General features: G+C 41.6%; 1 protein-coding gene across 3 annotated transcripts; it reads right to left on the reverse strand.

The window, feature by feature from the left end:
* Nucleotides 1-1,340: 1,340 nt before the first annotated feature.
* IQCB1 (IQ motif containing B1) lies at nt 1,341-22,622 on the reverse strand. Of its 3 annotated transcripts, XM_065637858.1 has the most exons (15): nt 22,536-22,622; nt 21,902-22,177; nt 20,905-21,067; nt 19,116-19,245; nt 16,807-16,900; nt 15,624-15,723; nt 15,103-15,275; nt 13,678-13,814; nt 12,494-12,603; nt 7,594-7,736; nt 7,013-7,161; nt 6,424-6,552; nt 5,890-6,046; nt 4,600-4,829; nt 1,341-1,393 (listed from the first exon to the last, which is right to left on the reverse strand). In XM_065637858.1, the coding sequence occupies exons 2-14, from the start codon at nt 22,017-22,019 to the stop codon at nt 4,600-4,602; spliced, it is 1,833 nt and encodes a 610-aa protein (XP_065493930.1). In that variant the 5' UTR covers nt 22,020-22,177; nt 22,536-22,622; the 3' UTR covers nt 1,341-1,393. The 3 variants fall into 3 exon arrangements, with proteins under 3 accessions (XP_065493930.1, XP_065493933.1, XP_065493931.1); XM_065637861.1 differs by lacking the exon at nt 1,341-1,393 and having other exon boundaries at nt 4,385-4,829; nt 22,046-22,177; XM_065637859.1 differs by lacking the exon at nt 1,341-1,393 and having other exon boundaries at nt 4,385-4,829; nt 13,702-13,814.
* Nucleotides 22,623-22,750: the final 128 nt, after the last annotated feature.

A 22,750-nucleotide genomic window follows, 5' to 3' on the forward strand; every position in this document is an offset into this window, starting at 1 on the left:
AGGCCTTTCCGCGTGACAGGCAGGAGTGCTGCAACCACTGGAGCTGCGTGGAGAATAAAGCTAATAGTAATAATGATAATGCTTCAGTTCTCCCCTGTTCCTGTGGATAAAAAGGAGCCGTATCTTGCATTTGCAACTATTTTCTTTTAATTTGCCACTCATTATAGGGGTAGCAGTGCCAGCTTTAACATTTCTTCCTTTCAGACGGTAAAGACTTGGCGAGCTTAATGATTGCTTTGATTGTTTCTAAGGTTAAGTGTCGCAGCTCTAGCATGTCATGCTAGATGGAGCTAGGTTTTATTATCCATCTGTATGTGCGTATGTTCATCTCGTTCCAAACAGGCAGGTTCTGGATTGGTGAGACAGGTTAAGTGAAGTTTCCCTGATCAGAGTTGCTTGCTTTCAACGGTTTTATTAAGTGATCAAGCATTGGAAAAGACATTGTTTCTGTTTGAGGATGCAATTAAATAGAGAAGAACTAAATTCTGCAGAGAAAGGCTGAATTTGGAGAGAAAGAAATAGCATGGCAACCCTGAGATCTTCCTGTGTGTTCCATATCTGATTATACAAATGCTTTTTCTTTCTGGGGCCTGTCAAACTGCCATTTCACCTTAGCAGAAAGGGATTCCAGTGGCACTGGGCTCACACAGCGTCCTCCACTGCAGGCTTTTAAACCAAACTACAAATGCAACATACGAAAGCTCCTCAGTAAGCCTCAATGTGAGAGCAGAAAAGACACGGGCAGAGGCAGAATGTGCTCAAGGTCACAGAGGAGCCTCCGGCACCGCTGGGAGAAAGAAATTGCTAGAGCTGCTGTGTCCTGACCTTGGTCATCACCTGCCTGACTTTGCCCTCCTGTCCTAAGCAGGCAGCTGGAGTGAACCCAGCCCTGGGCTCGAATATCACTCCTTTAGTAAACGATCTCTTTATTAATGAGTTTTTCACTGTATGCAAGGATGCCTGGAGGATGAGCTGGTGCTACTGTGCTATAAAGAAGGATGATAAGGAGAACTTGGAGACCAATTGCGATGATCTTTACAGCTCCCCCTGCAAAGAGCTGCCTCCTTTCCTGATGCATGCTAATTTATAAATAGCCCCGATTCCGCTACTTGGAGAAAGCTTTCATTTCTCCTTGTCCTTGATGTGCGTGATACTCTGCAGTGGACAGCAGATGTTTGTACCAGATTCTGCTCCCATGGAAATCAGCAGTGCAAGACTTGGAGGTGAGAGGTGAAATAGCATCGGGGTTACCTCGAGTCTTCAGCTCAGACCTCCAGTTACAGCCAGTCTGAAAGGCCAGGAGATGCCCTTGGACTTAGCAGCGTAGTCTCAAGCGCATGCCTGTGTCTCTGCTGGAGATGAGCATCCTGTTGTTTGCAGAGTCCAGTTACATCTAAAGCCAAAAAAAAAAAAAAATCTGTCTGCATAAAGAGGAATTTTCCTCAATTGCAGGAGTCAGCAGAGGACACTGCTTTGACTCCGGTTCTGAAAGGGCTGAGGTTTGGTTTATATTTTTTTGTTCCTTTTGCTGCCTTCTTCCCGCTCCATGACTCTGATGGCATCTTCAGCAGGAGAACAGTCACTGTCCTTTCTTTTTTATCCATATCCATCAGAGGATTTTGTTTTCCAGGTTGTTTGCTGCTGCTGAAACTGTAGCAATAATGCTTCTGTATAGCTTTACTTAAGGAAGAAACAAACCCACATGACAAATTGGTCCAATTTATCACAGCAACAGAAACGTGCAATTCAGCTAAATCGCCCCCACAGGCCAGCTTAGACTGCATCAATATTTAACAACCTTGCAGCTCTGGCTTCACCTCTGCCCCTCCTCACATCACCGAGTGTCCCCCAGGTTTGTCACTCCACCAGTGCGGACAGCACCCCTATGCTTCCCTTACTGAGAGCAGGGTCTGTCTCCAGGCTGCCAGGGCAGACTGCTCACCATCCAGAGCAACACAGCCCAGACCTGCTGGGCCCGACCAAATTCTACCCCTTTTTCCTTCCTGGCTGGACTACCTGTGCATCACATTTATGCCACAGTAACAGCTCCCAGCTTTCTGGGCATGCCTGTGATCTCTGTCAATCAGACACGTGGGAGCAGGACTGGACCCATCTCAGCTAACGGCCTCTCCTACAGTCCACTTCTGGGTGATGGTATAACCCAGACAGGACTGTTCACCTGGTAGCAGGCTGGATGGAAGTGGCTTCTCCTCAGCTGTGTTCCCATTACTCAAGCAGGAATATTTTATTCCAGGAGCTGCAGTGAAATAAATCATCAGCAACATGTCCTGCAAGTGGTGCAAGAGGACCTGAAAAGAGGATGAGCCAAGCTTTGCCACATCCCTCCCATCCATGAGCAAAGGGCGGCAGCAGGGGAGATCGGGGATCTCTTCTGCTGGGCACCAGGCTCCAAACTGGCCACAGTGACTGGCATCCAAGAGCATCTCCCAGCTCCACCCCAGCATGCTGCAGTGGCTCTTCTCTGCCTGGGACAGCAATGGGAACAAGTGACAAGTTATATGGTTATATATGGCCATTGGCATGTTCCCTCATGGCTCTTGTGCCTTGGTTCCCCTGGTCTTAAAATGGAGATGACTGAGATCTCCTGGTGACAAGCACAAAGTAAGAAAAGGTATTTTTATTTATCAGGGCAGTGGTGGGGCAGGGGAATTTGCACTGCTGGGCTGGTAATAAATGGTCCAGCAACTTGAATTCCTCCAGCAAGACTGCACCTTCCACCAGGCTCTCTGTTCACTTAAAAAACCCATTATACAGCAAATTGCATGTTCCAAAGGGGGAGTTCATTATCCACTCAAACGGCAGTGAGTGGCAGAGGCCATTACCATCACAATAAATGGATTTTTGGTAAGAGGGCTCTATAATTCACTTGGTATTTAACACTGGCCAGGGGGCTCATCTCTTTACATCACATACATTAAGCAAAGCACCTTTGTTAACGTCCTCCTGTGCTAAAAAGCATAATGAAGGTGATTAGGAATAAACATAACATCAGAGGCTGCTGTCTCAAAATAGTTTGGGTCAGCGGCTGCATGGCAGAGGGGACTACACTGTGCACAGAGGACTCATGTATTTGTGAGGGAACAGCTGGTTTGCTGCAGCTCATCCAGAGAGGCTGGGCGTTTTCCAGTGCCAGAGCCTGGCAGCTGCTGGGGTGTCACTTCCATCCCCTGTAGCATTTGGTGACTGTCCCCCAGCCCTTCCCCTCTGGTGGTCGTAGGGCACCTGCCTTGCTATGGGCTCAGGCTAAAACTAACAGCAGGGCTGTGCAGAACAACATGTAACTCAACAGACACATGCAAGTGCCCTGGCAAATACTTAATGGATTGTTCCACCAGTTAACTCTCCAAGAAAGGAACTGAGAGCCAATTCAATGCCTTCCAAATCACAGCTCTGTTAAAAAAAACTAACCTAGAGCACAGCTCTTCCTCTTGGCAGCTGTCCAGTTATTAATTTCAGTGTATCAGCTGCATCTGAATGGGCTTGGGCTTCTGCCCACTATTTGTATTTATTTGTTTTCCATTCATCTCCACTAAAATTAAAACTCAAAACCTTCTAGAGAGAATGTAAAACAAACATGCTGAACCAGTATTGCTGCCCACATACAATTGGCAGAAATCACTGTGCTTTTTTCTTCCTGTGCAGTGAGGTAAGATCTAATTCTTAAGACTCCCTGGGCCTCTAACCTAAAAAATTGCGCAGGTGCGTACAGCACTAGCTGCAGTCTTGAGTTCTTGCTTTCTGGGCACATCGGTAAGCAGCAGCTTTCGGCACTTGACTGTAGGTTTTTACTGTGTACCGGGTCACAGTGACTGCAGAGGTCCTGTGCTGGAGACCTTTCTGGATTAAACAGCATCTGCATGGTTTAAGAAGACAGAGCTGAAGGTCCAGATGGTCACATTGAGGCTCCAATCCCATATAACAGTTTGGACTGTGCCCACGTTACACTGCACTGCCCTGGCTGTGGAAAGAACTGTGTGCTTTTAAAGGAAAACACATACAATCCAAGAATATTGGCTTTTTTTTTCCTCCCCTTGCTTTTTCCCTTGCTGCTATGAAGAGGCTGGTGGAGGTTCCGCAGGCCAAGCTTGTTTGTGCTGTCTGGAGTGAGCCGTTCTACTCTGCCGTAAGCACCCAGCCTGCCTAGTGCTTGCCTGACTACTTCTTGATGTCTTGGTTTGTTCTGAACCCACCTCTATCCCAAAGCACATCACCTGATAAAATGTTTTGCTATAAAAGCCCAGGCTTTTACAATGGTGTGATTCTTCACGCATCCAAGTGTGAATAAGAATCAAAAAGCCAAAGGTTATGAACGTACTTTTAAAGTAATACAAATTACAAAATATCCTCATTTACCACTGCAGCATTTAAATCCTATTTGCAACAGCACAATCAGTAGGATCTAACTGTCGATGTACAGGAAGACATTCTTAATGAATAAAATGCACTAAAATAAGGCTTTGGTCTTTTTCAGTGCTTTGTCTTACAATTCAAGTGTTTTCCTTCCTTAAGAACACACCCAAGTGAATGCGTAGTGCCAGGTATGAGTCTGGTTGAGTAAGAAATTCTTCTGCCTGTTACCTAAAAGGATTTCTTTCCACCAATAAATAGAGTTCCCAGTTCTGCATTTAGGGCATCATCAGGAATGACATCATCCTCCACAAATTCATCTCCAAGCTTCTTCCACCATGGCCAGCGAGTGTATTTCAGCATAGTGTTGTGGGATTGTCTTGCCTTGGTAGCTACAGGGATTGATCGACTCATAAAGACATCAAGATCTTTTTCTGTGGCCTCTGCTAACCCTGGAGCATCTGTAAAAACAAGGAGAAGAGTTTTCTGTGTTTTGTTTCTTATGCTGCTGTTTTACAAATATTTCAAACTAAAAAAGAAGGAGCACCACCCTCCCACTTCCCACTGTCCCAGGTTACTCCTTTCCACATGCTGGCATTACAATTTTATGGCTGCATGATAAACCTGATTGGAGAAGCAATCCAAATTAAGGCTAATCTGAAAAAATAAATATATAACAGGGGGTGGGAGAGAAGAAGAGGGGAAAGCAGGACTACTTCATTCAGGTGCAGTGGTGGCATTCATCCAAATTACTTTTTGTGAAACTGTGTCCTAACAGGAAGAAGATCTCCTGGTTGCCACTGCTGGATCAGCACCCCTGCTGCAGGGTGACATCACTTTAAGTATTTCCACCACTCTGGCACAGCAGCTCTGCGTATTCCATGCCTGGGGGACCCAGCACAGCGTAAGAGTCTGTTGCTGATTTGCCTGGTCAGAGAGCGATGAGCTGCAGTGACACAACACGTGACACACTAAGGAATGGAATTCAGTAACTTGCTGAATTTTGTCCTGCTTGGGTGCTCTCTGGTGGCTGCAGTTTGCTATTCTTGCTCTTTCACTCCAGGCTACTTGTCTGGAAGTAAGATAGCACAACACTGAATTCTGTTTCAAATAAAGCCAGGACAGAGAAAATGACAGGTGAGAGCTCTTCAACCAGCAGCTTACTTACAACACAAGAAAACAGAACAAAGCAAAACAAATATAGAGGAAGAGGTTGAGTGAAATCCCCTTCTTAGAAATTTTAAAGCCTTTTACAGGGCCACTGCTTTTTTTGTGAACATATCAGAGAGAGACTTCTAGCAGAAGAATAAGCTGCTCCTTGAAAAGCAGGTGTCTATACTTAACCTATACCAACACCTGGATAATCTCTAATAATGCCTGAATCTCAAAATAAGGCATGTAGCAAAGGAAGAAAGATATTTCATTTTTGAAATGAGGCTTTATCACTGTTGCCTCTAATTTTCTCTTGAAATTATTTTAATCCAAATGGTAATAAAAACTTAAACCAGAGCAGTCACGTACTCATTAGCAGCTCCACATCGGTGTTGACCTGAGCCAGTAACGTCTCTCTCCGCTGCGCTGCTCTCTGATCGAGTCTGCTCCTCAACAGGAACTGTGCCAGCTTTTCCTGGGCCTGCACATGCAATTCCTTACTCATGTCTTCTGACATTTGGGAAGCCTGGAGGAAAAATTACAGTTTATTTCCATTAGGGGCTGGGTATTTTAAATCTTTTAGGGGCAGAATAATGTCTAAACAAGGAATGCAAATGCTGCTCTTAATTGTTAACTTAATAATTTTGCTTCCTCTGCAGCTCTCTCCAAAACTAGCCACCAAGCATATAAATTTTCCAATTACAGTTTGCTTTGACCTTCTTTATTAGATTAATGGTTAAAATCCCCAATATCCTAGTATCTTGCTCCAAACAAGCAGGGTTAATATATGCATACCTCACACGGATTATCTTGATCAGAATTTATGAAGCTGGATACATTTCATCCTTACAGTATTTTATGTTGCATCATTAATGCGAATTATGAAATGACTAAGAAACAGACCGGATGCAACTTGATGTAGTCATCCACCTTCTGCTGCAAAGCCAGTCTCTGCTCATCAGTCAGTCCCTTGGGATCTTTCCAAGGAGAGAGAGGTCTCCTCCTTCTCTGTTTTTCCAAGAATTTACAAGCCTTTGTAAAGAACATACGCGAAAATTACAATTACAGACAGGAAGTTGGTCTTCTTGCTTTGTTTGTAATCAATCAGTGAAAGGAAAATGTTTCAGTACTGCATCTGTTAAAGCATAAATTTAGCTATGATGCTAACAAGACAACATACAATGGTCAGCACAAATACTAAATAGTAAGAACACTGATACTAAATTAGTGACTCATCTGCAGTGTGGTGAAATTCCAACCTTAGGTTGCAAAGTGGCAGCTCATAGATTTTAGTTACAAGACTCTATCAGCTTTGTACCCTGTGCAAGGTTTAGCCCATCTAAGCAACTGTGGCTCTACACTATCATCCTCTGAATAACTTTTAAAATAAATTATGGCTACATTGACAGTAAGAAAACAAACAGAGCTTTTTGAGGCATTGCAATAATCTGCTTAGTCCTACCTAATGTTAGAACAAAGCATATATACTTACTGCTCTCTGAATGACAACAGCCGCTTTATACTCCTTAAGAGATTGTCTCTGTTGATGAAAATTTCTTCTTGCTCTATATCCTCGCCAGAATCTCTGGATAGTTAATGCTGATTTCCCCTCCATCTCCTCCATGTACTTATTTACCTGACCTACGAATGTAACAAAAATCCAGTTACAAGACTGTGGGTTGGGGTCTCTTAACAATTTGCATTTTTAATCCTCAAACTAGATAGTACAAAAAAAAAAAAGCTTGGGTGCTATCAGTTAAAAACCCCTCTTCATCCAAGGTCCACTAGCTGTGGGCCATGTCTCAGAGAACTGTAGCTGCAAAAGAGCTTTGTAACACAAGAGAACTGGGTCTCCCTTTCTCCTGTGCCATTTTGAAGGCAGCAGATCTCTATCAGCAGTTAGTGAGCCCTTGCACAATTAGCAGGTTCTTTGTCAGATAATTGAGTCAGGAGAAGAGACTGTAAGACTGCAGCACAAAGAGATGTGCAAGATTAGGCAATATATTTGGAGAAAGTGTTCTTAAGGAGACCCAGACAGTTTAACCTTCTGATATAGTTTAATATAAATCATACTGGCATGGATCATTTCCAGTACGGCCAGCTGTCGTTCATGGAAGAGTCTCATGGCCCTCTGTCTCTGAAGTTGCATTTGCAGTTTTAGAGTCTCATCTTCCTTCTGCTTTTTTAAATGCTGCAGCTCCTGTTCCCGTTTAGCTCTGCAATACACAAATACATTAACAATTAGCTTAAGTTGCACATTTCTTAAAAGCATCTCTCCTTCTCTCTGTGTTAAATGGTCCAGCATCAAGGGAAGAAATCCACAAAACCATCTGCCATCCCTGCTGTTGGCTGCAAGACCACACCAAGCAACGAGAAATCACCTGCAAGCTAACAAAATACCACACTATCTACAGCCACAAAAAATTCCAAGTCAGTCACTCAATATGGTATCAAATCAAAGGAGGTATTTTTACTTAGGATGAAGTTCTAAGGACCCTGAAGGGAATGATGCTCCATGTGGGACATTCACAGCTAGCAGAACTAGAACAACAATTTTGATTCTATTGTCTAAGGAAGAGATAAAGCAACATTACCCATCTGCTCCAGTATGCACCTTTTCCAGTGCATCCATCAGCATGCATGCCACATGCTTTCTGTAATACATACGATTATTTTTGTACCAACTGCAAGAGTAGATCAGAATGTTGGTTGTTAAGGCACACTTCTTAAATTTGGAGGGAATTTTTTCTCCAGGAAATACAGACTGACACATTTTCGCCATCAACTTTGTTAACAGAACAACTAGGAAAGAATTTTCTTGCAAATTCTTTCTGATCTGTACTCGTTGTTGTAATTTGAGGTTAGGATGTTGCCCCACTGTGCTTGGCATTGGAAAAGTCCCAGCAGGCATTTCACAGAAGAGACAACTGAAAACTCTGTAACTGGCCCTGGAATGTTTAAGCTTATATTAGCCTGTATACCAATTATACATACACTAACATATTAATATAGAAACTAATATATTTATACTAAATATACTGATGTATCAATAGTAATAATTACTGAGACCACCTGGATATGGCCTCAGTGAAGCACAAGGAGCTGTGAGTAGGGACTCCCCTTCCCTTCACTACTACTTTGCATCCGAGTGAACCTGACCTCATTAGCGGCTTAACACTTGAGACTTCATGAGTTCACCTCACAGCGAGGTAATGATGCGACTCCTCCTATTGCAGCAAAGTCATTTGCCCACTCAGGACCCGAGCACCCTCACTGGGCCCACAGCCCCAAGTTCTGCTCTCCTCTAGCACTTTTCCAGGGACAATGAAAGAAGCACCTTAAGCACTAGGAAAGAGAACAAAAGGACAGAGCACAGGTGTATGGGGTGCCAGAAAGGAGAAAAAAGGCTGTAGACTAGAACTAATGCCCAGAAATTTTGGTATTGCTGCATGTCACATACCTGTAGACTCACAGTACTATTATTTATGCGTTTCCCACAAACTGAGTTGCAATTTTTGCACCAACCATACTTTCTTCTCAGTCTCCATAGCTGTGTGGAGAAAGACGGGATGGAAGCTATTTTGTGGGAGAGATGCTCTGGATTTAAAGATCTGGTCCTAAGTGATAAAAGAGCCTCCACCACGATCTGAGAGACAATAATCCTTTTATGACAGTAATGCAGACTTGAAGCGTGCCCACACATTTACCTACAGGGACAGATCATGATATATATGATTACATCAGAACAGTCTGAAGGAAACTAGAGGTTTTCAGCCCACACATTTCTGCAAATTAGAGCTGTAAATCTTCACATTTTTAATCCAGGCAGCACAAATTATACTTCTAAGTGGAACGATGTCACAGGATCAAACAGGACTTCTCATGACATTTTCTTGGTATAACTATTAATAATTTTCCTTATAAATTTTTATCAGCTCCACTAGGTAGAAAACTACAAGAATGTTTCATGAACTTCTCAGATGTGCATCTGTGAAACTATGAATAGTGTCTGTCAGATATTTAAATGTTTCTTTGGTACTGATCCTTTCCCCATGTAGTCTGCAAAACACATGTTCTTCTTCATTCTCTGTTCCTCCTAATGACAAGACACATTTGTTTGTACAAGACCACACTGTGACGGGGAAATGCCTTTGAATAGAAGCAAAATACACACAGAGTAAGATCCAAGCTTCCTTCAGCAGTTCATGGCGCAGATAAACCTGTCTGAATAATACAAATTATTGTCATTTTAACAGTTCTACAATTAGCTATGTAATAGTGAACAATATTCACCAAGGCGACATTTCTGAAACCACAAAGTTTCAGAAGTTTATGACTTGCAGAGTTTAAGATTTTCTTCTGGAGCTGCAGGTGAGCCAAGTTTGGAGTTTCAACCTCAGCAGTATTTAACCACACTTGTTCTAAAATAAATCTGTGAATATAACCAAACCCTGACTGCTAAAAATTCAAACGTCCTCTTGAAAGTTTTGCTAAAGTCATGCTTACAGTATTCCAAACATTATTGTTCAGAGTAACACTAACTGCAGCTTTGACCTACACAGAAATAAACCAACACTGGAGCTGTACAGTCACTATATTGTACTCAGTACCTTGCGACTGAGCCATGAACAAACAACTGTGAGAATATTAATACATTTCCATTACTCTCAATATTAAACAAACATTCAAAAGTCTATTTAAACGACTCAAGAACTACTTAAGAGGAGTGCACTAACTCTTACAATACTGAAAATATGACACAAGAAAGTCAAATAGCTTGTTGATTGCCGATAGCCTCGTCACCCTTTCCCTTCTGCTTCACCATGTTATGTCTTAGCCCATCACCCAAGTTTTCTGGGCTATGGTTTTGGCTTGCAAGGCACCTGATCAGGGAAGGAATATTTGCTCAAAGTGTACGGTGAAGTAAAAAGGAGTGATCGGGATGTCATTCTTGGTGTTTCAGCACAAAAGCTGGAGTGCCTGGTGACCCTCAATAGACATACATTGCCCCTGCAAATCTTCCAAACTTTAAAGATTACACCCTAGATAGTCCAGTATCTTCTTAACGCCAGTCTAGATAACAAATCTTAACTGTGCTTTCTAACACCTTGATAATAATGCAATATGATTTGACTAATTGATTTATAAGATCTGGTTTTGACACAGTAGTGCTCAAAGTGTGCAAAAAAAAGGTTGAAAAAACCTGCTGTGGAGTCCGAACTTGATTTAGATCCCTTAACCTATGTTAAATACACACTAAATTTCTCAAAAGAGTTGGCCTAACACGTGTTAACATTACTGATGAAAACCTTCTTCAAATAAGACAAGCATTATTTACACAGCTTCATTTGTCTGTGGTGCTCCAAGTCAGTGGATACTATTTCTAGGTCATTGAGGTAACTCCACTTCTGAGAGTCAATGATTTCAAATATTAATGAAGAACAAGGTCTTGCAAGCACTACACTGAGCAGGCACTGTGGTCCTTGGTTTCTGTAGCACCCTGGCATGGCAGATCGGAAACTCCAGGACAGCTCCACATTCAGCTTATGGTGGAATTTTGTGCCGAGTTAACTCTGAACCAGTTAACTGTTCTACCACCAGTACATCATCTTCTAGAGCTATTTAGTGTACCACACTTTCAGTTTTCCATATGCCATAAATTTTTACACTGAAAACATATAAAAGCATCATAGAAGTAAGTTTTTTCATGGAGAAGTTTGGCAGCTGAGAAAGGGACAGTTGGAGCTTTTGGCACCAGAAGTAGCAGTTAGGTACTGCTGGAAAAGCACATTGTTTGGATGTTTCTGCTAAAAGAATCTGTAGCGAAACAGCTCATATTGGCATTACATTACCTTCATGTTTCAAAATAACAGCTGACTGGAACAAGGCATCTTCAAGATGAAAGAATGCTTGGTCAGCCCAAACTTATGCCCTGGGATATGGGAACAAATCCTCAGGAAAGCTATTTCCAGGAAGGCCAGGAACTGAATGGGAATAGCCAGCATAGATTTATCACAGACAAATCATATTTGACCAGCCTGACTACGTTTTGCGATGAGATGACTGGCTCTGGGGACAAGGGGAGAGCAGTGGATGTCATTTTCCTTGACTTTAGCAAGGCTGCCATCACAGTCTCCCATGCAGGGCAGGGCTGACACTCAGAGGAACCTCCACAAACACAGAAAATGTGTTAACAGAAACCACATAAAGTTCAAATAGGAAGTTCTACACCTGGCACAAAACAACCTCATGAACCAGGACAGGTTGGGTAGTGACTCCCTGGACAGCAGCTCCAATGGAAAGGACCTGGGATTCCTGGTGGGTGACAAGCTGGACATGAGGTAGTAGTGTGCCCTTGTGGTAACAAAGGCTAGTTGTGTAGTGGGCTGCACGAGCACAAGCAGAGGCAGCAGGTCAAGGAAGATTATTATTTTGCTTTACTCAGAACTCTTGAGGACACACCTGGAATATTTGCCACACTTTACTGGGCCCCCCAGTAGAAGAGAGTTGTTGACAAACTGAAGGGATAGTGACTGTTCAGAATGGGACAATTAGGGCTACGGAATGTGTGACATACAGAGGCAGAGATGGGTTTGTGTAGGCTGAAGGGAGGGAAGACAGAGGTAGACTCTTAGAGGTGCACAGAAAAAAGACAAGAGGCAGTGAAGAGCTACAACAAGGAAATTTCCACTGGCTGTAACAGAAGAATTCTTCACAAGGTGAATCATGCAGCACCAGGACAGGAACCAAGTGAGATGGTGGGATCTTCATCCTTAGGGACCTCCAGAAGTGGATACAGCCCCAAGCAGCTGGATCGCAGTTTGAGGCTGGCCCTACTTCAAGCAGGAGGTAGGATTAGATGACTTAAATTTTCCCTGTCACTCTGTGACCCGAGAAAAAACAAACCAAAAAAACCCAAATCTTCTTACTAGATTATCCTCTGTAGTGCTTTTTACAAAGCCAAACTGTTTACCTGAAGCTTCTCTGTAAAGTGGTCACTGCTTGGGGTAGTTTTTTCAGCCTTTTCCTTGTCTGAAATCCCCTCCACGTAGCCTGGATTATACAAGCTGCTTGATGCTGCCTCTGAAATCAATAAAGCAGTTGGTAGTGGATTTTCTCTGCATATAAACCCACTTTATTACTGCTGCGTATTTGGAACAATCCCAACATTTGGCCAATAAACATTGGTTTTCAAATGCATCAAAATTCAGTATTTGTAACAGCTTGGGGAATTTAAGGTCGTATAAGACAGTTATTATCATGAAGCCTGTAATTGCTCCAAAGGCAGCTAATCAGATAATCTGGATCGATGCTATGGTAAAAAAAAATGAATGTACAGCACAATTATAAAATATATATTAGCTGTATTGATCAATGTTAGAAATTTGTATTTAAAACACCTGAAGCACTTGATATTTCAAATGGTGGTTCAATCAAAATACCTGCACTAGAGAGGACAGAAAGTCAAGTTCGGAGAATTAGCAGCAGGAAAAATGTTACACTTGCAGTATGATCAGAATTCACTGAAAGGCAACAAATCTGAAAAAAAAATTCAATTCCATTCTTAAATGGAATTTATTTTTAGGAAAAAACCCTACAACACAAAGCACTCTGCTCTGTTGAAGATGAAAGCAAGTCTCTAGAAACACAGCTCTGATTTCCTTTCAAGTATTTTCTCTGAAAAACCTGCATTAAAATTCTGGCATGCAGTTCATAAAACACACATCATTCCTTTTATTTGGAACACAGCCCAGAAGGTGTTCTTACCAAACATTTTTGCTATAAGACTTAATTCTTCTATGTGAATGCTGCTTGGAATTCAGAGCTCTAAATCTGTGACACTGATGTGAGAAAAGCAGATACAGTTATTTTTGGTTTATAGTTAGCAAAACTAAATTAATTCTTTTCCCCTATGGTTGTATAAAAATCTACGGTGAATCTGCAACAGAAAGTCAATCTCCCATGTCACAGTCTCATATCTTAACCATTGGACAATTTCTTGATGTCTTCAAAAATGATGGAGAGAAAAAAAAATAGGAAATTCAAAAATCTATTATTATACTGAAAAAAATAACACAGGCTCTGAAAAGCATCAAAGTGATAGAGTAAATCCATTCTAAACACATATAAATCACATGTAACTAGGATTTCACATACACAAGTTTCATTAAACTTTGGCACCTGCATTTCTCCTTTTCCATTGGATTGTTCCAAGTACAGCACGTCCAAGAGTTGACTGAGATCCCTGTCAAACCCTTTGCCAGTCCACTGTTTACTTAAAAGCTGTTTTAATCCTAAGAGAGAGAGAGAGAGAGAGAAGCAGCATGTGATACTGCTCAGGTGAATTTTTCTTTTTGGGATTTCAAACTAACAATTTTCAAGCCAAAAAAATCAAACATGATTCTATGTGCAAAGGAACAGTAGATTGGGAGCTGAACACCAGTCATCTTTGAATTCCAGCATAGAATATTATCAACGAATATCTGGTGCTCCAGCCATCACAGAGAAGTATTATACGGTGGTTGTAACTCTGTATGTCCAAGTCGCTATCTATTGTGTCTACATAACTGGCAGTTAAATTATCAATGTACTCTCAGTGTCTTATCAGAAAGTCATTGTAATGTACTAAAAGGATGTAAAGCACCATGCAAGTGCTGGCTTTTATTAGCATTGCCTTCATATTTTTCATAATAAAATCTATATGCATACTCAGCCTCCTCATCTAAAGGCATCAAGACAAAAAGATAAACTCATTTCATGAATTCTTGGAAAGAGTTCATTCCAATCACTTGGGTATCAAAAGACAGTCAGCTCCTCAGTAAGAGAACAGCACCTATCGGATAAGCAGATCTGTAACAGCCAGGGTCAGAAGTTGGCTTTAAGTAAAACTTTCATGCTTCTGGATTAGTGAGCCTTAGCACACTGGCAGGTGTCTGACACACGGCTCTTACCGTGGTGGTGCAGGCACCCTGCACTAGAATCTCTCAATAGCCAATCCGCACAGGAAAAAAGGTGCAGAACCTCACACAGAAATAAGTAAAGCCCATCAGGCTGGAAGTGACAAATAACAGCTTTAAACGTCTAGTTGCCATATGCAGAGTCATGAGAGGCAATGGGCACAGAATGAAGCACAGGAGGTTCCATCTAAACACGAGGAGAAACTTCTTTACTTTGAGGGTGCCAGAGCCCTGGAACAGGCTGCCCAGAGAAGTTGTGGAGTCTCCTTCTCTGGTGACATTCAAAACCCGCCTGGACACATTCCTGTGAGATCTGCTCTGGGTGAACCTGCTTTGGCAGGTGGGTTGGACTGGATGATCTCCAGAGGTCCCTTCTAACTCCAGCCACTCGGTGATTCTGAGAGTCCTCACTCAATACACAGAAGATAATAAATCTAAGAAACAGAGGTGTGGCACCTTAAACTACAAAGAAAAGGAACAGAAAAAAACCCCAACCAACCAACCAACAAAAACCGACACAGCACTGCAGTTTCCATCTGTATTGGATAGTTACTGAACCAAGATGGGAAACCTCCATCTTTGTATTTTACAGTGAATATAAGAGATCCCATGCATGTTTACAAACCTTTGTAGCGAGCTGTGAGTAACTTCACAAGCTGCTTGCAAAATTTTGCCACCAACAACAGTAGTTTTGTAGCCGCATTTCCTATGACAGGATTGGTGGTAGATGAAAGCTTATAAACAAGTTCATCGAAAATGGAGTGAAGGGTCTCTTCATCAACCTGAAGCAAGACAGAGCTTAAAAAAATGTATGGGGGCGGGGGGACAGAATTGAAAGGTTAGTTACAAACTGTGAGCTTTGTAACAGTGACTTATTTTTAGATTTGTCAGCAATTCAGCAAGCAAACATCCTCAGCTAGCTGGATCATCAATCTGATCCAGGCAGTACTACTGTTTCAATCAACCAATTCCCATTCCTTCAATTTAACAACAGGACAAATAAGTATTTTTTGCTGTTTGTACAGCAATACTAGGAAAACCAACCAACCAATTCTTGTATATGAAAAAGTTCTATTTTACCAAGCAATAACGAACTAAGTTTTAAATTTTAAATTCAGAAAAACCAATGATTTAAAAACGACTAACCTATTGACTCTCAAAATGTTATGTAGAATAGACATTGTTATAATTGCTGTTTCAGTATCATCTGTTATTAACAACTGCAGGAAGTGATCATTTTGCAGCACTGAAAAAAAAAACCACAACACCACAAAAACCAAGCAAACAAGAAATCACAGACAGAACAACAGAATTAAAAAACCTATAAAACAAATAAACTTCATTATGGAACATAAGCCATAGCAAGTAAAACCAGATACTGTGTCTGGAACAAACTCCCTCTTTTATAATTTTTACACTGAAACATACTGGAATAAGTAAACTACTTCAACATCCAAAAAACATGTCAAGCCCTGTTTTTCTGCCTTTGGATGTCCCTCAGGCACTGGTGTTGCAATGGAATAAAAGCTTAAAAACCTTTTATGTTACACTAGTACCAGTTTCTTATTACAACAGTGGAATTATCACTGGGGCAACAATATCTGCAAAAGATAAGGACTTCAACCTTGACAGTTCGTTACACCAGGTTTACTTAATACAAGTCCACTGATGTCATTAAAGCACAATCTTTTTTATTCCAGTATATCACTGTCTACATATTTAGTCATTTTTTTCTGGCCATGTGTGTTTTTAGTTACACGTCTTACAATCCTTAAGTTTTTGTTCTATATTAGAAACAAGACCAAATTCTGCTTTTTAAAATGAGTGTGATTAACATTGGTTCAATTGAAAGCTTATTTTGGTCAGAAGTGTATAGTAAACATTGTTAGATATTTATAAAATTTCCTGGCATGGCAACAACTCCAGAAATCTGTTTTCAAGTCCACTTTTCAGGGTTGGCAATGTACCCTGGTCAAATTTCCGCATATGTTAAACACACATAGGTAAAAAGATCAATGGTATCTTATCAGAAAATGAAACAAAACAGTAGGGTTTTTTAAGGTATAGAATTACAAAGGGAAATTACAGGAAAAGACTTTTAATGTTTGTCTCTGAAAAACTAGAGGGGGAATACTTTAGTATTTCCCTTTAGTGGATCTTTTCCGTTTTAGATATTGCTGTTTCTGTTCAGTGGACTAGTTTAAAAGAATGAATTAATAGCTACTCCAATTCAGAAAACTAGGTGGACATTAGCTTAAGAGTGATTCTTGATACCTGTACATGACATAAATAAATTTTCACGTGTTTTTTGGGTTTACTTTTCCCTTACCACACGCTGCTAGTTGAATGTGCCCACCGAACAGCCAGCAGATGGCATCAGCTACTGTTTGGAACCAATGTAAAAAATCTTGTTTTTCTTCATCCTAAACAAAAGAGAAGTAGGTAAAAGTATGTGTACACATCTTCACTGAAGACTTCAGCTTGATGTAGTGGAAAGGTTTGTATGCTTCAGGGATTTGGAGACCACAATTCCATCAAATTCCCAAATGAGGTTGGTGAAACTGTAGGAATCAGTCAAAAAAACAACTTGCAAGTCCTTCAAGGCCAGAGATCAATCAAGAAAATCTAAATACACTAAAGAAAGCATCCATTCCTGAAAATATCATAACAGGGAGAGAAAAGTTTTGTTTTCTCCTTAAAAAATATTTGATAGCATAGGATGGCTAAGACGACAAATAATAGCTCAGTACAAATGCATCATAGATTTAATCCACAAAGTGGGAAATATATTATTTAAGATGAAAGCACAGGAAAAAACATGTAAAAAGTGGCAAAGGAGACAGCTTAAATGGAAAAGGCTCCTAAAACTGGCATGGTGAGGCTTCAGAAGCATCTCCTAGTTGCAAGTGTGGGAACAAATATCAAACCACTATTAAGCTGAGGTTTGATCAGGTTGCCAAACAGACTTTGTTATGTGCTGGTCTGTGATAACACCAGACTAGAAAGAATGACCAGGAAGAATCCAGGTTTTAACACGTGAATGCACATACACCTGCACAGTCTAGAGTCTGTATTCCAGGTGTGAGCCACTGGAAATCTAAAATCTTGGTACGTGGGACAGCAAAGGAGCTTTTGATAGTACTGCACTGCTGAGAAATGTTGTTATAAAGCACTTGGCCTGATATCTCCCACATTCATTGAGCCTCCTCAAATGAAACTGTGGAAAGCCTATTCCTGGATCCACACTGAAACCCTGACTGTCAGCTGGGAGTTAAACTTTTTATTTAGTTCTTACTGACAATGAGAGATGCAAAATCACAGTAGTAAATTAAGCTGTAATATTATCTGTTCCGTGTTTTGGCAAAACGACAGTTTCTGAAAGCTATTTCAGTACTTCCCTTGACTTCAAAGACTCGTACAAAAAGCAAATGAGGGCAGAATAAACTACAAATCTCCACTTGTAGAGTGGGATTTCCAGAGTTCCACTGAGCAAGCATCAAGTTTGGGTGCCCAGTCACTTCTGAGACCACAAGGTTTAAAAGCCAAAGTACTAATTATAATGTAGACTGCATTTGCATTCAAAAGAAATCTTTGCCCACGAGCATGACTCAAGTAGCATTTATGCTGAGACATAATAAGAAAGTGTGGGGGAAATTACATATTATGGATAAGACTCGAGTTTCCCGGGATATCATTCAGGAAGCTTCCTTCTTAAGCACTAAATGCTCTTTTCAAGTAAGAACTAACAGAAAACATGCTACTGTACTGCTACTACTTTCTGAAATTGATTGTGTTTGCAGTGCCCAGCACAATACTCCATAGGAAACCTTTGACTAAGTGCAAGAAGCCAGTGAGGCAAGAAATGAGATACTGAGGGGAAATGGGGATATTAAGCTAGCAGAATACATGAGGTTGGTTATTTAATTTTTTTTCTTTTTTTTTTTTTCCTTCTAACTCTGGAACACAGGATGCTTCAAAAGTATGAGAGAACCTAGCAGGGCAAAACCTTTCTTCTCTGCTGCAAAGAGAGCAATGTGAGGAAGTGTTCAAATCTAGAAATCCACAAAGTCTGCCTTTGGGGTTCCTAGCATGCACATTTAGAAGCAGTGAGCATTTTGGGAATTTTTTGCCAATTTTGTGGCAGAAATTATATGGCAAAACAAGCTTCAACATATCTGATTTAAAGTCTTAGGACTTCCTAAACCTTCTTTGTAAAGCTGAATAAAGCAGTGGGAACAGAGCTGTCACAAAGACTGAACTAATCGTATGCAAAGTTAAAAAGACACTACCGTGACTGGGATGCTGCCTTTTGTTAGGCATTTTTTTCGTATCATACTGCTCTAATTCTTCTATCCTACACTTAATTGCATTCCTTCCCCCATTTTTAAAACTTGTGAAAAGTAGTAGCCAAACTCTCTAAAAATACCTATGATAACAAACTAGCTTTGTGCATGTAATGGACTGAACGCTCCACAACGACAGATTTCTATTTCAGAGCTCCAAGACATAAGAAGAACTCTGTCATTTCTGGAAAATAAATTGTCATAATAGTGTCCCTAGAATAATATCCTTATACAATACATAACCTTGGAAAGTTTACAGAAGTTCTCTGCTCTTTCAACTATGAAATTTAAATACCTTGATTGTTCGAATAAATCGTGCTTGCAGGCGTCTTCCCAAAAACAGCAGGTTGTCTATGGCTGAAGGAAGAAATTTATTGTGAAATTCCTCAGGATCTTCTTTCACCTCTAGTCCTACACAACAATGACTGAAATGGAAAAAGAAAAAAGAAAATCAACCTCAATAGTCGAGGGCCTGTTTGAACAGCTTTGAATGAATGTCACGTCATCGGAGAAGAAATGCTTCACTGGCATGGGACAATTCAACACTGAACAACAGTTAACTGCTGTGACTGGCTCCAAGGTAGCTGCCTCAAAAGGAAGAGGAATCACTGCCAGGCTGGAGACAGCAAGTATATTACTACTTATTATAGAACATCTTAGTTCGAAACATATACAAGACACTTTCTCCTTTAGCTTCATAGGATCTGTTCAGGCTTGTTCCACATGCTAGGAAAGGGCTCTGATGGTCACAAAGACGACAAAAAAAAAAAAAGAAAAGAAAGGTAAAATAGAAAAGTACACAAAAGCCTGATAAAGGAAGCCTGATGATGAATGGGGTGCACATCAGGCAACGAAAATATGTATAAAAAAATATTACCACAAAATCTTCAGCAAGTCTGTCTACAACTTTCCTCTCACTGAGCAATACATGTGGGCTAGAAATCAGTTCTTCAGATCTCAGTTTTCTTATTTTACTCACTGCAAACATGTTGGCCATTTCTAGATGACTTTTTACAAGAAACTGCATGTTTTACAACTAACAAGGTTTTCAATTCTGTACTCTGCACTGATATTAGTGCAACAAAAGTGTCTTCCTAACTTTTTATGAATTTTGCTTTCTGACACCTTATCTAGGCTTTGTTAGCTTTTTGTGAATGCACACACATAAAACTTTGCTTCCCAAAGCCCTTGGAAAGCAAATTCTAGGCATGAAGCTGAGATTCATCTAGTTACAAAAGGACATTTTTGTAGCTAAAATAAGCTTCAGTTTTCTCTGCAAACTGGAATAGCTTTTGGGGATGGTTTAAGTATGCCACAACTCTGGTGATAAATCTTGTATCTCTTAGTGAAAATCTTGGCATTAAAAATTCATACTGCAGATATGGCATAAATAAGAGAAGGTTGCCTAATTGTTTCATGCCTTAGAATTTTGCTCCCTAATTAAACCAAAATTAAGTACGACTTGGGGAAAATTTAAAACATATTATTTTTCCTGACATTGAAAACTGAGATTGGATCACTGGGAATTTGAGTTTAAAGTTGTCTTATTTACTAGCTATGAATTAAAGTTAATTACGCCATTCTCACAATATCACTACATCAAGCTATCTAGTCTGTATTAACTGTGTCCTCTGCTATGTTATACTTAAAATGGGTATATTAAGTAGATATTTAAATAAAGTTAAGCCAAGCTGTGAGTCAATCAGGCTAAAGATTTTTGCAGGATGAAATCTACGTAAACAAACTTTTAAAAATAACTACAATTCAAAATTAGCAATTATGAGGTAAGAACTGTGACACTGATGACTCCTGCTCACAAAAAAATGTAAGACCAACACAAAAACTGTTCCCACCAAACAGTTTACCCAGCTCAACGAAACACAATACCAATGAATTAAACAAGACCAATTAGGCTATGCCTGACCCCTCTGCTCTTGACTGCTCCCTGCACTTTAACCCTGCCCTTTCCTGAACAACAAGCCTTGTTCTGGATGGAAGCCAATGTATTACAGCTTGAAAAGAAAAAGAGCGAGATGAAAGGCCAGAAAGAAAACAAGAAAACTTTTTAGCAATTTCTTTTTTACCTTAGTATCTCTGCTAGCTGGGCAGCAGTAGCCCAGCCTCCACGCAGTCGAGAGTGATCTTGTCTAAGGACCAGCATGCAGTACTGAGTAAGGTCATAGTCGTATATATCTTGCTTAATTTTTTTTGATTCTTCAGATCCTAAGGAAGCACTATTTAAAATTCCTGTGTGAAGAAAGTAGGAGAGAGACAGAGAGGAACACAAGAATCTGATGCACAAGATTTTTTTTTTGCTTTTTCCAAAACATAAGAGCAATGTGTGTACACAGAGCCAGGATTAAGGTAATTCTAAAAGTGCTAACAACAGCATAAAATGTTTTTTCAGCATTTTTCACTTCTACAGCTACAATCCATTTGTTAGATTTTATGATAATTGGGAAGGATAGCTAAACTCTAAACTTAGGTTTCTATTTTCTCATTACACATTTAGTTCTAAAACATGCATTACCTGGGATATAGCCCATTTGTATGAGTATTCTAGGCCAGATAAAACCACAACCACTGTGAAACATACAGCTTCCTTATAATTACATCCCAGTTTAGAACAGGACCTAACTTGTTTCCACCATTCCTACGAGCAGAGGCTATGTGGCAAAAGGAAATACATGGGGAGTCACACAGGAGTTCAGGATTGCGTATCTATGTTAAAACTTAAAAATTTAATAGTGATGACCACTCTGGCTCTCTACCCAAAAGCACTCGGAGAAAGTGATTTGACCAAGTGTAAGATCCTTGCTCACATCAGCATGAGTCCAACAAACACAGTGGCAGCTAAGAAGAAGACTTCCCCTCCACTTGCTCCCCAGCTCTTCCTCCTTACTCTTGTCAAGCCAAATGCCACTCAACCTTGCTCTCAGGAAAGGCTGCATTATCAACCTTACAGAGCTTCCAGCCCTGCCAAAAATGCTCAGGAAAACCTCTGTTTAAGGAGGCAGATGGAAGAAGGACTGTCCATACTTCACTACCTCATCCTTTTATTTTAGAAACGGTATTAATTACCCTTTAACTTGAGAAGCAGCAGGGGGATGTCCTGTTCTTTGCTCTCAGTGACCTGAGCAGCCAAGGCCAGTACCCGGGGGTCCGCAGCCGCCCACCCCGCGCTGGGCGCGTTGGCCATAGCAAACAGAGAGAGACCCCAAATACCATCGATTCAAGCCTCCTTCCCTTTTTAATTGTTTCAGTGCAGGCGTGGGGGTCCTTAGGCAGCCACTTCCACCAAACCTCCAGCTCCCTCAGCGGGGAGTTCACGCTCCGATCTGCCCGCCGGGCTGCCCCCTGAGGAAGGAAAGAAACATGGAGGAAGCCCCATCCACGCTCCCTCACGTCGCCTCTCGGGGCCGCGGGCAGCAGGACCGGCTCTGCCGGCAGCGCAGGGCTCCAGCTGGGCGGCCCGAGAGAGGCCTCCCTGAAGGCCGCCAGCATCACCTCAGCCACGGGCGGGGGCGGGAAGGGGCCGCGGAAGGGCGCTGCCCGCCAGCAGGGCGGCGAGGGAGAGGTGCCCTCTCCCATCACAGTCACCTCAGTGCCCCCGCCGTCTCCACTAGTGGCGGCCCCGGCGCCACGGAGCCCCCGGGGCCGCCAGGGACGGTCTGAGGGAAACCCCTTTCCCGCCCGCAGCCCCGACCCGTCTCACCGCCACGCGGGGGCCCCCGCACTTCGGGGCGGCGAGGGGGGATTGGAAAACCGAGCCCGCCGGCTCAAACCCGACCGCTCCCCCACACTCCCCTTCCCCTCCCAGCTGTGTGGTCGCGGCCGCTCTCCACCAACCAGAGCTCTCCCTTGAAAGAGGAGGGTGCCATTTGCATATCCGCGTGCGGGGCTGGCACCTCCCACAGTCCCACTCGTGGA

Source organism: Caloenas nicobarica, chromosome 6 (assembly GCF_036013445.1).
Source record: "Caloenas nicobarica isolate bCalNic1 chromosome 6, bCalNic1.hap1, whole genome shotgun sequence".
Taxonomy (NCBI): Eukaryota; Metazoa; Chordata; class Aves; order Columbiformes; family Columbidae; genus Caloenas; species Caloenas nicobarica.